General features: G+C 36.4%; 1 protein-coding gene across 1 annotated transcript in view; it reads left to right on the forward strand.

Annotated features, from left to right (window-relative positions):
• The window catches only part of PKHD1 (PKHD1 ciliary IPT domain containing fibrocystin/polyductin), a 411516-nt gene that overhangs the window by 217781 nt on the left and 177330 nt on the right, over positions 1-16405 (forward strand). The window contains exons 51-52 of the mRNA XM_039853082.1: positions 3890-3955; positions 10574-10702. Of these exons, the coding sequence (XP_039709016.1) occupies positions 3890-3955; positions 10574-10702 (195 nt within the window). The remainder of the gene's footprint in view (positions 1-3889; positions 3956-10573; positions 10703-16405) is intronic.

Below are 16405 nucleotides of genomic sequence, written 5' to 3' on the forward strand. Positions count from 1 at the left end.
TGTTTTAGTTTCAATCTCTGGGGGAAGAGGTTCCTCAAGTGTTGGGAATAGTTTATGTTCATGCAGAGGCTAAATAAAAACAGTGGCTACTCAGTTCGGAAGCCATTGGTGCAGAAGGAGAAACGTGAGCCAAGAAACATGAGCACTCAGCCAAGAAGCCTTGGTTTACTGAGAACAAGGGCCTACGTAGATGACTTAGTGAATGACAGGACAAGTGGAATAACCTATAATGGAAATCAGAAATGTTGAGAGTTAGCCTTTTCAGTCTTAGGATTAATCATCCCACTAATAACTACACTGTGTGGTATTTGTGGTATTTGTTTCACTCAGGAGATTTTGGATACATTGATTATTTTCCCTTTACTTCAAATTTCCTCATCTACCTAGTGGGAAGAATAATGTTTCCATTCTTCCCTTCCCTCAACCATCCCTCTTATAAGTATAAATTATACTTATTTGGGGTTGAATAAATCATTATAAAATGACCAGAGTGGTTTTGAAAAAGACTATTTCATGTAACTTTACTCTTTTACTTTCCTTGCCTCAGTGGCTGTGTCTTAAGGAAGAGGTCACAGATGTACTGAAATCTACAACTACTTGGAAACTATTAACAAGGATGATTTTTATAACATCTTTTTGTATTGTTTGATTTCTGTTTAGTTTGTTTATTTTGTTCTTTAGAGTCCATATGTAAGTGAAATCATAGGGCATTTGTCTTTCTCTGACTGACTCCATTCAGCACAACACCCTCTAGGTCCATCCATGTTGTGGCAGATGGCAATGTTTCATTTTTTTTTTATGGCTGAGGAATATTCCATTGCATATATGCACCACATCTTCCTTATCCATTCCTCCATTGATGGACACTCAGGCCAGCCCCATATCTTGGCTGTTGTAAACACTGCTGCAATTAATGTGTGGATTCACATGTCTGTGTCTTTCGATCTGAAGTTAGTCTCTTGTAGGCAGCATACATAGGGTCTTGTTTTCTTATCCATTCAGCCACTCTATATTTTGATTGGAGCATTTAATCCATGTACATTGAAAGTAATTATTGGTAAATATGTAGTTATTGCCATTTTATTATTCATATTTTTTTTATCTTTCCTCTTCCTCCTCCTCTCACTTGAGAGGCCAAGCCATGAACCAAAGCTGGCTGCCACTGTGCCAGGCTCAGGGCTGCTCAACAAGAGATATGAAGTTCACCAAGGCCAGATGCTACTTATTTGTGGTTTGTGGACCTTTGAGAGATTTTAAGAAAGTCCACAGCATGAGCCAAGAGAGGCCATTTGTATGGAAAAGCCACTGGAAGCCGCTTGGGTAGGCCTGCAAGTTGGGTGGGGCAGGGCCTCAGGGAGTCACCAGGAAAGGGCGACCAGTATAATCCAGGTTGATGGAGACTCAGATATGATGACTGCCTGCATCTGCATACCAACAGTAGGAAGGGTTCAATGAAGGAACAATGGCTTCTGTCCATACTTCTGTCTGGGAGAAAGCTGCCTCTCCAGCCCTCACCCTGAAGCCAGACAATTCATTTCCTCCCCATACCTCTCTGATGCCTTTGAAGCTGCTGCCCATGCTCAGAGTGAGTGAGTCTATCAGTAAATAAGTTCATGCATGGGCCTTTTAGATGGATGCCTGGGACTCCCACAGCCCCCTCCCCAGTCACAAAATCTTTTGTTTTTCACAAACAGTAGTTGTGGGGACTTCTCTTTCTGGCACTGGAATACTGGGCTGGGGAGCCTGGTCTTGGGCCAGGACGCTTCACTCCCCCGAGGGGATCTCCACAGCCAAAATATCCCTCCTGATTCTCAACCACCACACACAGATATGGGACCAGCTTGTTTCATATCTCCACCCCTCCTGCCAGTTTTGAAACGGCCTCTTCTCTATGTCCTTAGTTGTAGGACTTCTGTTCAACTAGACTTCAGCTAATTCTCAAGGACGGTTGTTCTATAGTTCAGTTGTAATTTTGATGTTGTCCTGAGAAGAGGCAAGCACAGTGTTTCCTTACTCTACCATCTTTACTGGAACTCTATAACATCTTTAATAGACCAATTTCTCTTTGCAAATGATTTTTGAAACATTTTCTAGTTTATCTTTCTTAGAGTTTAATTCTGTTAAAATATTCAGTTCTTTTATTTTGTAGAAGATATTCTATTGTTACAAACTTTTGCATGTTTTTATATATGATCTTGTCCATATTGTCTTTCACTTTTTTTTTCTGATTGATCCTAACATTTTTACTATTTTGTCTTTTGGTTCCTTAAAGAGGGTTATCTCCTGCCTTTATTGGTTTAATTTGTTAAAATTTCAGTTTAATATTGAATATCTTTAGTAGAGCACTATAAACTTAGGATTCTAGATTAGTTCATAAAAAATACATATCTAAATATTCAGCAATGTCTGGTATCTTAAGGTACATGAGAAAATACCTTACTCAAAGATTTAGAGATAGAACTAATGATTGATGAAATCCTAAATTTACCACAATTGATATTTAATAAATATTTGCTAATTTGAGAATGAGCTTGGGATAAATATCATAGTATGATTTTAAAATGCTTTTAAACTTTAGAAAATTTATAGCTAGTGTGAGCAGAAATGGATGAGTTAGACATTCTAGAATAAGGAGATAAGATACCGAGCTAGCAGCTTTACTATTATTATTGTTATTATTTTTAATACAAAAAAGTGGGTGAAATATACAATAGGGTAAAGAAACATTCTAAGTGAAGTCTTGGAAGTGGCGATAAAGTAGAACATGTAAAGAAATATGTTGGCCATTGTACTCACTCTCAAAATGTGTATAGTAGAAGGAGAAAGCCACAGACTCGTGCTTTTTAATGGAAAAAAATTTAAATGAGAACAATGATCAAAATGAGAATAGAAGAATAGGAGAGATCTCATAGTGGATCCCTTTGGGGATGATTTTCTTTGTAATGTTCTGAAGCTTATGCTTTGTAATTAGAATAATCCTTGGTCTATTTCATTCTGTGATGGAGGAAAGGGCTCAGAGTTCCAGGGAAAAGCAAATGGAGAGCATGGGTTTGACCAGGGCCCCAAAGCTGTGGCCTTCAGCAGTGCTGGGCCCTCCAGTGGTGGGAGGTGCTGGCTCCCATGACATCTGATAAGGCAGAAAGGTAATTAACCAATAAAAGACAAGGTGTTACTGAAAAGTAGAATTTGTGCACCTGATTACTAATTAATCAGGCGTGAGAGCACCTTGTAGATGCATTCACTATTTAATTATAGCAGCCTCTCTTGGCAAAAGAGCATATGTTCTCAGCTTAATCTACTGGTTTATACTGACATCAAATTGTCATTATCAGAAAGAATCAGGCCTTTTGATTATTTCCACTAATTTATTGAACACTTAAAATTAATGAACCCCAGGCCTTTTAAATGTGCTCAGTTGGTTTGGAAGATGGGAGGTGAAAGGGGGGTGGAGAGAAACCTTCATTAAAAGGACAATTTGTTTAGATAAAGGTAAAGCAAATACATTTCATGGGTGATCTGAACTCTATTGGTGAAAAATACATGAATCCTAAAAACTGAGCCTTCAAAGTGATGGAGAGGAAATAGAGTATGTGGCGTGCCCGGCTGACCAACATTGGCCTCCAAAGAACATATAGCTATAAGAGTTTTTTTCCCTAATTATTTATGTGCCACTTCTCTTGGAGACACACTGCAATTAAGTTTAATCAAATAAAAGCGAGCAAAATCAAATCTTGGAAATCAATTGTTAGACTAACTAACAAGGACTTCATTTTTTATTTTGAAAATTTAGTTAGATTGAGGAGAATTTAGCCACCTTTCTTTCATATAAATATCTTTCATATTAAGACGATCTTTGCATTACATTCAGGTTGTGGCTTTTGATATTCAGTTTCAGGTGAAGGCCAAATTCAAGTAATTCTCCAGATGAAGGAAGGTGTGCCCCCAACTGTTTCAGGTGAGTATTAACCCATCACATAGAAGTGTCCGGTACAACAGAATATAATAGTTGTACAAATTCCTCCCATCATATTGTTTATAAAATGCAGGTATCAGTCCTAATGTTTTTATGCCTAACAACTCACTATTGTGTCAGCTCTATAGCTAAAATATGTGTCTGCATGTCAAAGAAAAATATAAGAAGGATGTATTTCAAAACATTGGAAGGCATGAATTAAAACATGTAAATAAGCACATTTCATAAATTATGGACCATATGTGCACACAGGAGTCCAGATCTGCAGATGGGCCATTAGGCCCTCACCAAATGAAAAGAGAAATTCAGGGTATCTCAAAACTTTAATTGTTCCCAGTAATTTCAGAAAGTCAGGATAAACAAACCCTCCCCTAAAGTCAGATGGTTCTGTGAAATCTTTCTAACTCATAAAAACCAAATTCTCAAAGACTAAATGACTCATAAACACCTTCTAATATATTTCATTGTTTGTTTTTATTTATTCTGAGTCAATTTAACTATACATTTGCAGCAGAGATAAATCTTTTCAAAGGCTGAGTTTTCCTTTGATTTCCAGTGGCATTTTTCTCTTATGTCAGAGCAGAGCCCATGCTAATTAGAAAATGATCTAATTCCTCCATCAAAATTAGTAAATAAATGAAGTAAAGGTATTGGACTAAAACTATAAACTAGAAGTACTGATGGTTACCACTTTACGCTTATTGGACTAAGAAAAATATGATCCTTTGTTTTTGAGCTGCCATAGCATTTTGCTCTGTTTCCTGAACTTTCTTTATTTTCGATAACTGAATAAACTTTATTCACTCTCAACATGAAGCAACTTCTTTTTAACTTAAAATTTTTAAAAATTTCTTTTTCAGTTGTAGTTGACATACAATTTTATGTTAGTTTAAGATGTACAACATAGTGATTGGACATTTATGTAACAAAATGATCACCTCAATAAGCCTAGCATCCATCAGCATCATACATAGTTATTACAATATTATTGACTATATTCCCTATGCTATAATTTACGTTACTGTGACTATTTTTATAACTGGCAATTTGTACTTCTTAAACCCTTCACCTTTTTTGCCTGTCCCCGCAACACCTCTTCCATCTGGTGGCCATTAGTTTGTCCTTTGTATCTATGAGCTTGTTTCTGTTTTGTTTTAGGTGGTTCAAAAAGCCTTGTTTATTGAGTGCCTCTTATAGGAGGTGCAGGGGGGTACAGTGATGATCAATAGTCTTCGACTTTATGAGGTCTTATGGTCACTTGTGGATGTCAATCAAATGACTAACTAAATAGTCAATGAATAAATTTTCTTTAAAATAACCGTTACCAAGGAAAATTATCTTACAGTTCTCTCCTTTCTGAAACTCCTGAATTCAAATTCTCAGAGAAGAGACTAGATTGGCTGGATCGGTCACCATTTTGTAGACAACCTACTTTTTGAGGATGATCTCATGCCAAGACTCTTTAGAAGATGCTGGATCATTTATGGCGGCCATTCCTGGTTCAATCAGCTGTAGTCAGGGCGGCATGCCTCTCAGCACCTTGTATAAAGATTTCTGTGTTAAGGACTCTTTGGAAGGACACTGTGGATGGCTAGCTCCAAGGAGTTTTAAGCAGGGGTCAGTTTAACTGGGAGGTACTTCATTTGGTCTGTAAATTACAACATGTGAGTAAATAGAAAGCCAATGCTTCATGGAGTTGTAGAATTTTAATAAAGGAAGAAACATCACAGGCCATCTTATCCAATTGCCTCATTTTACAAATGGGGGCATGGAAGCCTAGAGATTAAAGTTTACTTAGTCACATCAATAGTCAGTGGTTGAGCCTAGAGAAGAACTCAGTTTCCCAGCTCATTTCAATGTTTTATTTTTCTTGCTATAATATAAGTGCTAAGGTGCTTAATTACCTTTTTATAACATATATGAATTTATGAGTTAGATTAGAATTAATTCTGTATAGCCAGTTTTCCTAGCTCATACAGTTTGATACAGAAAACTTTCTTAAAGCACAAGGAGTTACAGAATTAGTACATTACCATTCATCAGGAAGAAATTTCAAATATTAATATGCTTCTAAGACATTGCCTGATTACCACAGTATAGGATATATGTACTGTCAAATTTTTAACATAGGTGTGTATTATTCTTAAAAAATAGCTCTATGAAAAATAGTAAAATTATTATAGTATCAAAAATTCTTTAACAAAACAAGAATGGAATATTTCATGGAAATCTATCTATATATTAAACTATTCAGAGATTCAACATATGTATGTAATGCAGATGAAACATTATGGGTTAAGATGTCCTGCAGTAGGGAGACTCTAGGATCACTCAGTTACTTGATGGCTTATTCTGTGTGCAAGATTGTGTTGGTCGTTGTGGCAGCTGAAATTAGGGCACATATGAGCCAATGATGGGGAGAGACAGTGGAGGTAGTGGTGATGTAAGTTGTCATATGGGTGCATAGTGGGTTGGAGTAAGGATCTATGTAAATTTGGGTCAAGATGGTACCTAGGTTTCTGTATACGCCAATGCAGGTCTTTCATGCTCCTCCAACACTGGCTTTATTAGTTTCTTCTTAAGGTCCGTGATGTTTTATAAATGATGGGGTGGGGGAATGGGTGAAGCAACTCATTTTGATGGAAAATAAAAATATTTCTGAAAAGGCTTTATCTCAGCCATATTGTCTTTTCAGTGGGGGCTAATTTTGAATGTTGTCCTCAGCCATGTGAGAACATTCAGATGATCATATATTCTCTCCCTAAATTTTCCAACCTTATCCCCACAGATCTTTTCCTCTGGTCTCTGAGATTTCATCAACTTTTCTCCTGTTTAAAGTCAACTCATCCCTTCCAGCATCTTCTGAATATTGTTTCATCAGCAAACAACATTTTGTCTTGTGTAGTTAACTTCTCCTGCTTTACTGGCTACTTTTTTTCATTGCTTCCCAATTAAAACAAAACAAAATTTACAAGTACTCATCTAATCCTTCTCCAGTTGATATCTCTTCTGCAAACTTCTCAAAACAATAGCTTCCTCTTCAATCAGAGCCATACAAAGCTTGGGTGGATGAAGAATTAAGATGGAGAGGACAATATTGAGCTCAGATATGAAATTCAAGACTGCTTCAAATTTTGGTTGTCGTTGAATAACAGGTTTGTGAAAAGCAGGGTCAGGCTTCACCACAAATGTTGGCCCTGACCAAAATTCAAGGACTCAAGTTTCAAGATAAATCTAACTTATGTAAAGATTTGGAAGACAGATCAGAGACAGAATCTCTAATCTTAAGCTGGTCCTTCCTCAGTGAGCTTTGTAAATAATCTGATCCAATGTCTTCACTTCCCTCCCTCCAGTACATTCCTCAATCCACTGTAATCCACAATGGTTCCCACTTTGACCACTCCACTGGGAATGCTCTCATGCTGTTCGCCCATGACCTGGTCACCAAATTCAATAGCCATTTCTTATTCCCTCTTTTATCAGAACTTTGGTGTTAACAAGATCACTTCTTCCCTCTTGATATGCTCTATTGCTTAGGCTTCCAAGATTGTCCTCTCTCCTGGTTCTCTCTGTCTATCTCTGATGGATTCTTCTTTAATTGTTGTAGGCTTCTTTTTCTCTCCCCACCTTTCTATAGTAATAATAGTTATATAGAAGCCAGATATTAACTGGCTTCTATATGAATACCTACAGTAGACTGGAATGTGTTTCCTTCTCTACTAAGTGTTCTTAAAAGACAGGATGATCTAGAATGATCAAATTCATTCACAATAACATCCTGTAAAATAACTATCTTAAGATTTATTTTGTTCAATTGAAGACATCTTTTGCCCTCCTATAAACAAGAGTGAAGATGACAAAAGTGAAGAATGTTTTGTTTCCAACATCCGTGATATAAAATTGAGACAATTAAGGGTTTGGGGGCTTGGCATGAAGGTTTAAAGAACCTGTCATTGCCTGTTTAAAATATCACTGGAAATAAGGTATCAAGACATCTTTTTCTAGTCTTTGTGGTGCTAGTTAGTGGCCACTTCAACAAACACCTCTATCTTATCTCCACCTGACTATTTAGGGTATAGTATTGGAAAGGAGGCAAAATTGGAAGGAAACTTAGAAAGGTACCATAGTATTAGCTTTCATAAAATATTTATAAAACATTTTTCTGAGTAAGGCTTGTTTCAAAATGTTGCCTGATTTCCACGGTGTGGGGTATATTTTGTGATAATTAAATTACCTAGGATTTCTACTTGACCACAATCTAAATACTTTTAAATTATCCCCGGGCCCTAATTAGACCGCGACTTACTGTAGAGTTGGGTTTGGGTAGACAAAATAACTGGGTGTTCTCCCATGGTTCTGACCTCAGTCATCTTCTCTTTTCATACTATAATACTCTGGAGCTCTCACAATCATCCTCAGAGTTTCAAATACAACCTCTGAGCAGGTGATGCAAAAATCCATTTCTCTGACTCAGAGCTCCCTCCCAACCTTCAGGTTTATAGTCATCCCCTGTTGCTGTGTATCTTCACCTGAAGGCCTCATAGACACTCGAAATTCTGCATGGCCCAAACTGAATTTATTAATGTATGTCTTAAAGCAGGTGTCCCCAACCTTTTTGGCACCAGGGACCAGTGTTCCAATGAGAATCTAATGCTGATGATCTGAGATGGAGCTGAGGCAATGATGCTAGTGCTGGGGAGTGGCTGCAAATTCAGATGAAGCTTTGTTCCTTCTCCTGCCACTCACCTCCTGCTGTGTGGCCTGGTTCCTAACAAGCCATGGACCTGACCTGTAGTGGTCTGCAGCCTGGGGGTTGGGAACCCCTGTCTTAAAGGACATCTCTATCCATCACCACTCCCTCTGGAAACCCAGAGGTCATCCTTGGCTCCTCCATCTTTTTATCCTTCACATTTTGACTTTTGATTATTTCTCCAACCCCATCATTTGCCTCCTTCCAGCTCTGTGGCTCAGCAATACCAAACTGCCTATAATTCTTCTACTTGATCTCTTATTTCTTGCCTTTGCCCATGCTTGTCTTTCTGTATGAAATGCACACTCTCACTACATACCCTCACTACATCCCACTCTCCCTTTACTTTTATAGCTACTAAGCTTTGAAAATGCACCCCAGATGCTCCCTCTCCAGGAATCCTGCCCTGGCAAGGTCTTACGTCCTCCCTTTGTCAAGTACCATTACAAATAACTCCCTTTAGAGTTCTATCCTTTCAATATTTGCTTACACAACTTACATATTGCTATTAGCTCCTTGGGGGCAAGTGTGGCATAACATTCCTTTTCATATCCCTACATTTTTAGGACAATTCTGATAGAGAAGGCACTGATTATTTATGCTTATGAAATAGCAAGTAATGGAAGAGATTCTTCCCTCTTGCTAATAGTGTGAGATTACCATCATATGAGTTCTTGAAACTCCCGGGAAATTTTTCTAGCCTGAGAAAAAAATATTTTTCACAGAACAAATATATTTCCCCTATAAGACTTAATTCCATTTATAATTTAATTTGAACTTCTTAAGGTAATACTGAATAAAAGAAGGTCTATACTAAAAGATGAACATTTGATCATCTGTGAACCTTTCCATCCTCTTCTGACTCTGTACTAGGGATTCCATTCCAGAAAAGAACACGTGGGTCCAGTTCGGCCAGGTGTTGTGCATAATGTGATACTAGGCATTTCTAATTGGAAAGTAGTAGGTTTATGTTTCAATTCCCTGATGAAGAGGCCAGTGGGATGATTGAAAAGAAAATACCATTTGATCATCAGTGGCAGAATCAATAAAAACCATTTGGAACATATGAACTGCATGGAAATTACTACAGTACCTAGGTTGTTATCCTGTCTTTAATATGCATTAAGATCTGTGAGATCATACCATTCGACTCAGTGATTCCATTTGCTAAAATTCTATTTTAAGAAGAAATCAAGATTACTGGCAAATTTGCATAGAGATATTTAACACTTTTATTTATAATTTAAAAAGAAAATGGAAAGAGCCTAAATATCAAGCATTAGGGATTAAGTAAATTATGGGCTTTTTATTAGATAGAATATTATGTAGCCATTAAAATTATGTTTACAAGGCATTTTAATGACATTAGAAAATGCATACGAAAAACCGCTAAGCTAAGTAAAATAAGAACTGGATTTAAAATTGTGTAGGTGATATAGTCCCAGTTACATTAAAATGCTGAGAAATTCTGCAAGGAAATTCAAATAAAAGATTAATGGCTGCTATCTCTAGGTGGTGAGATTGTAGACAATTATTATTTTCCTCTTTTTCTTTCGATATTTGCATTTTCCAAATATTTGATGATAAGCATATGTGATATTTATATGGCAAAACAATGTTTAATACCAAAAATAGGATATATTTTTCCTAGAAGTGGAGGTAATCAAAAGATTGAATAATTACTGGCTTCATATCTGATATATATATTTTTTGGAAGTTTATAAATATTAAAAAACCCCTTCTTCGGGTGGTAAAAATATCACCAGCATTCTAAAATAATAATACAATTTTCAAGTTATCATACCAAATCAGATTTTCGGTTACTCTTGCTATTTTCCTTTGTTTTCTAGCTTCTACCTCTGCACCTGAATCAGCTTTAAAATGGTCCCTCCCTGAAGCATGGACAGGTGTTGAAGAGGGGTGGGGAGGACACAACCATACCATTCCAGGCCCTGGAGATGACGTCCTGATTTTACCCAGTGAGTACAACAGTCCATGAACTAAATAATCACAGACAGACTAAACCAGGCTGATCCAATTGGGGATTATTTGTCATTTAAATACATTGTACAACACAGAAAATAATGTAGAAATAAGTAGGCACTTATGTCTACAAACTTTCTTTTTTTGGGTTAATATAGAAGAATTTTATAATCCAGGGAAATCCAGAAAAGATAGCTCAGCCTACCTTCTTTAAAGGTGGAATAAGTAGTTATAATGTGAAGAGGACTTAAAATAATTGACTAACTGGATAAATTTTCTTATGTGTCAGAGAACAGACTTACAGCTTGTGTTTGAAAGACACCAAGTGTATGAAAAGAAGCAATTTGCAAACGCCTTCTTATTTTTTACCTTTGTATATCTTTTACATAGAGGACTGAAAAAAAATGACAAGTAAGTTCTTCTGCTGACATGATTTTTCAAAGATGTTAAAAAAGGAACAGGTAAATTAAATAGAAAAATAAAAGTCTGTCTATCTATCTATCTATCTATCCATCTATCTATCTATCATCTATCCATCTATCATCTATCAATTATCTGTCTATGCATAAGTCTATCTAGAACTTTCTCCTTATATACATACTTATAGGAGAAAGATGTATATCCTCAGATATACAGATGCACATATTCATACTTACTTATAAAATTTTTCTTAAGAGATATTTACTATAATTTCCAGAAAATCTATCCTCAAGAAAATATTTTTTCCGTAAAAAACCTAATTATATTTATGGTTTGACTTGAACTTCTTAAGGTAATGCTGAATAAAAAGATCTGTATTGGAAGATGAACATTTGGTCATCTGTGAGGTAATAATAATGATAATATCAAACATTTGTTGAAAACTAACAATATGGTGGAATTAGTCTCTATACATTAACCAATTTAATCCCCACAATAACTCTGTGATATAAATAACATTTTTATCCCCATTTTTACTGACAGAAACAGAGACCCAGGGCAGTTAAAAACTTGCCCATGGTCACACAGTTTGCAATTGAGCAGAATCAGAATCTTAACCCAGGAATTCTTACTCCAAGCCCATATTTTTAACTAATCAAGTACATTCTTTCTCTAAAAGGACTAAGAGTAAACAAAAGAGAGTAGTTTGTGTTGTTTGCTTTATTAATGATGAAAAATGAGGGCAGCATGATGATTAAAACATACTATCTTCTGGGCAATGGCGGAATGCCTGTGTAACTGCATAGAGCGACGAGGGACAAGAGTGAGTGGGCTGACCAATACGAACTTGAACTATCATTATTATCCAACTCCCCTATCATCCACCTCTCTCAGTGGAGATGTAATTTTTTGAATAAACAAGCTCATGAGTCATTCCTATACAAAAATAAAAAATCTGTTCTGTTCCAGCCATCTCTTTGATGAACCTAGCCAGCGGATTGGCCCTGGGCTATGGTTTTTCCTGCTAAGCAAGCTGTTTCTCCCACCCTATGCAGGAAGCAAGAGAAGCTTTTGAAGGATGCCAAGCTTTTAATATCCTTTGGGACCTTTATGCTGAGTGAGGAGCAATTTTAGCTATCTTGCTTGGCATTGCAGTTGATCGTATCCACTGTGTGCCCTGGCTGCCTGGAGCCTCTGGCATTCTCTATCATCCTTTGTTCATGGTCATCTTATAAGATGGACCTGAATTCTCCATGAAGTTACTTTTAAATAGAACAAATCGTGCTTTGAAGAAAGGTGTGTAGGAGGGTGGTCATAGGCATTGGATGTATAGTCAATTGATCCTGAGTATTATTGTAAGAACCAGAGTAGTTCAGATTTTTAAAACTTGTAGTTACTGTTCATTACTTTTAGTTTTCAAATGGAAAGATAAGTAAATGAAAACAGATATGTAATATATAATAACTGAAGTCCTTACTCTTCTCCTGTTGTCTTTCTCCTCTTCTTTAATAAGCCTTTTTGAACTCCAGCAAATTATCTTATAGTGGCCAGCATTTTAATTTATTGTTCTGTTCAGTTTTGGATTTTATGTAGGAGCCGTTCTGGCTTATTTTTCTCTTCTGATTATTGGTAAACCTTGGTATTTTGACCTCTGATTGACCTTTGGGCTTTATTTATCTCCTCTTTCTATTTGCGGCTTGCATTCTTAACCTTTTCGTGGCTCTCCTAGTTTCTTTCATTCTTTGAATTGAGTATGTTTGTTTACCAAAGTCTGGCACACAAGAGACAATAAGTATTGCTTGAATGAAGTGCACATGTCAGTGCTACCATCCATAATTTAATAACAGAAATAAACCTCTGAGTGTGACACAGTTACAACTATAAGATTTTACAGGTCTGTGGAAAGTAATGTCTTCTCTTTTGAACAGATTCCTAAGAATAGAGATTTTTATGATGATGAAAATGGTGATAGCGGCAACTATAATTTGAATGCTTTGTGTATGCCATGCACTGTACTATGTGTTCTACATGGATTTTCTCAATTAATTCTCACAACTACTTTCTGTGAGGATCCTGTTATTACTCTCCTTTTTATAGCTGAGAAACCTGGGACACATAGAGGTTAAGTAATTTGCTCAAGTTTTATTCAGTTAGTAAGTAAAGATGCTGAAGAAGCTGGAGCAGAAAATCAGTTTGGTTTCAGTGCCCTAACTCTTTATCATACATTTTTAAAAACTCACCATCCCTGCCTTCTCTGGTTCATTCAAATAAGTCTGCATTTTATACTGAATTCATACTTCTCTGCTTGCTGTTCACATTGTTCCCTTCACGTGGAATTAAAATGAAGGAAACAACTATTTCCTGAGTACCTAGCATATGTCGGATACTTTACTTGAGGAGTTCAGGCTTACCACATCCCCATTAGGTACACACACACACAGAAAAACTGGAGAAACTTCTCAAAGAGGTGTCTGATGTAATGAGCCATTGGTAAAAACATTTGCTTTGCATCTGGTGGCAAATCTAGTTGTAATTCAAGTTAACACTCCTTTCTAATTCAGTTTAACCAACATTTACTGAATACTGTGTTCAAGGCACTGAGCCAGGTGCTCCCAATCTGAGGCTACAAAGGCAAGTCAGATACAGCTGTGACCTCAGTTAGTGATATTAGCTGTGTTAACAATATATATTAATATAACAAATAATTGTAATCAAATTACAATTTGATTACAATATATATTAATATAACAAATAATTGTAATCAAAACAGAAGTATTTAGAATCAAAGTGTCTTAGGTAAGTAGAAGAGAGATAGCTTTGTGGAGGAAGAGGCATTTGAAATGGACCTTGAAAGGTAGAGTAAGAGGCTGAGAAGCAGTTATAAAACACAAAGTCATCTTGGGTAGATAGTGATGCTTCAGGAGATACAGCAGGAGCTGTCGACAAGGATCAACCTGGGTTCATATTTGGATTCTGACATTTACCAACTGGTGTGACATTGGACAAGTTTTAAACCTTTCTGACCTTCATCATTATGAGGGCTATAATTAAGATATTATAATGTTGAAAAGATTAAATGAGATCACGTCAGCACACATGACTACTGCATTGAGTATTGGCAGTAATGGAATTATAGGTGAAAGCTGTGATTTTTAATGTATCAGGTGCTCTTTTCCTTCATTTTTCCATCTGGCTGCCCTTCTTGGCCTCTGGTATTAGCGACACTTTGTATTTGCTTTCCAATGGCTTATTATTTAATTTTCACAACATCCTTGGGAGCTAAATAGGTAATAACTATTATTACAGTAAAAACCCATTTTTACATAATACGATTTTAATGGAACTGCTGATTTTATAAAATGAAAGTGACTGGTAAAGAAGATTTAAGTGATACTTTTGAACCTCTAATATAATTTTATGGTGTTTTGTGTATTTTAATTCATTAATAAAGGAAATGTGTAGAACATTCCCATCATTATTCAAATAGAATAGCATAATTTTTCAATAAAATTCTTAGGGTAAATTGCCTATTTCCATTTTCTGAGAAATCAATTTTATGGAATGACCTCAGACCCAACCTATTCCATAAAAATAGGACTTTACTGTACTAATAAAAGATATCTTAAGTATGGCACCATTTCCTTCAAGGCGTTCTGTCTTTATAGACATTGGATTTTGAAAGAGCTGTAAATTCTTCTCAGTGGTATTATATGGAGTAAGCTGAGGTAATCATGAAGAATTTGTTCTTGTAGTTTAGTTTATGATAACTTTTCTTCACACAAACAAGTATGTCTGATTGTCTTTGCCTCCTACATATTGGGAGAATTGGTCTAACTGTGTTCTAGACATCTTACAAGGTGGGAACAAGTTCTATCTACCATACTACGAAAATTTCAAACCTTCACAAGCATAGCTGGTCAATGGGTAAAATGATCTTGAAATGAAACTATACTTTATGTTTTATCTTGAACTGATCTGAGAGTATTTGTGTAAGATGTTCCCAGTGCTTTCTCTGAGGGAGTTTCAGCTATGACAAGATGACACCCTTTTCATGCAGGGCAGGCTTAATGAAAGAAAGGAAAATGTATTATAATTCCAAATGATAGGATTCTGTTTTGAAGGATACAGATATGATATCATATAGCCTCCAGCATGTTTGTATGTGTGCGTGTATGTGTTTGTGTGTATGATAGAATTCACTGTGTTCCATTTTCTGTATTACTTTGAACTGTCCTTATTTGAAGATGAATGAGAGAGAACTGTTTTTCTTTTATAATGGTTCTTCTGTTTGTTCAGATTTTCAATACTTGGGTACTTTAAATAGCAGAGAAGTTCATTCAAGTCATGTGATGTTCAAAGACGGCAGTATTTAACACATTTCCTTGTTAAGTGTCAAGGCATTAAAGTTGGTGACGTGAGGTAAAATGATCATAAATCAGAAAGTAATTTTTAGAGGAAGGAATTTTGACAAAATATTGTGAATATAGCATTATTAACTTAATTTACCTTTTCCTTACCTGATATTATAACTAATTTAGGGTAAGATACACACAATACAGAAATTTAGGTCTGCGACATCAATTAGAGACAAAATATTATAAAAATTAGTGTTATCTCTGTAGCTTGAGTAGTTTTCAAAATTCTGGTCTTGTCCCATTTGGATGAGACAGAAAAGTCATACAAGCCATCACACCATTTATTCTGGATTACTAGCAAGTAGGAAAGGGAAGAAATTTAAACTCGAGTTAGTGGAGTCCTCTTTATGATGCACGGCATCAGAAGGATGACTGTTGCAGTGTGTGTGTCCTGGAAATCTGTCTTTACTTAACAAACCACCTAGAAAGTTAACAGCTTAAAATATACAATTTATTTTGTTCACAATTTTATCAGGTAGGGCTAGGCTGGGGTAGTCTTACTGGGGTCATCCATGCATTGCAGTCAGATAGTGGATGGGCTTCAGTCATCTAAAGGCTCGACTTGTCTGCATGGTCCAAGAAGGTTCACTCATATAACTGATGGTTGATGCTGGTTATTGGCTGGAAGCTACTCAGGGAAGTCAGCTAAGAAGTCTTAGTTCCTCTCAACATGAGTTTCTCTCTGGGACTTCTTGGGCTTTCTCACATAGTGGCAGTTGGATTCCAAGAAGAAACAGCCTAGGAAGGAGTTCCCCAGGAGTAAGCAGCCCAAGAGACTTGGTTGGAAGCTACGTGCCTTCTGAGCCAGCCCTAGCTGCATCAGAATATCATAATCATTACATTCTCTTGGTCAAGCAAGGCACT

The sequence above is a fragment of the Pteropus medius genome, unplaced genomic scaffold (assembly GCF_902729225.1).
Source record: "Pteropus medius unplaced genomic scaffold, Ma_sr-lr_union100, whole genome shotgun sequence".
In the NCBI taxonomy this organism is placed as follows: domain Eukaryota; kingdom Metazoa; phylum Chordata; class Mammalia; order Chiroptera; family Pteropodidae; genus Pteropus; species Pteropus medius.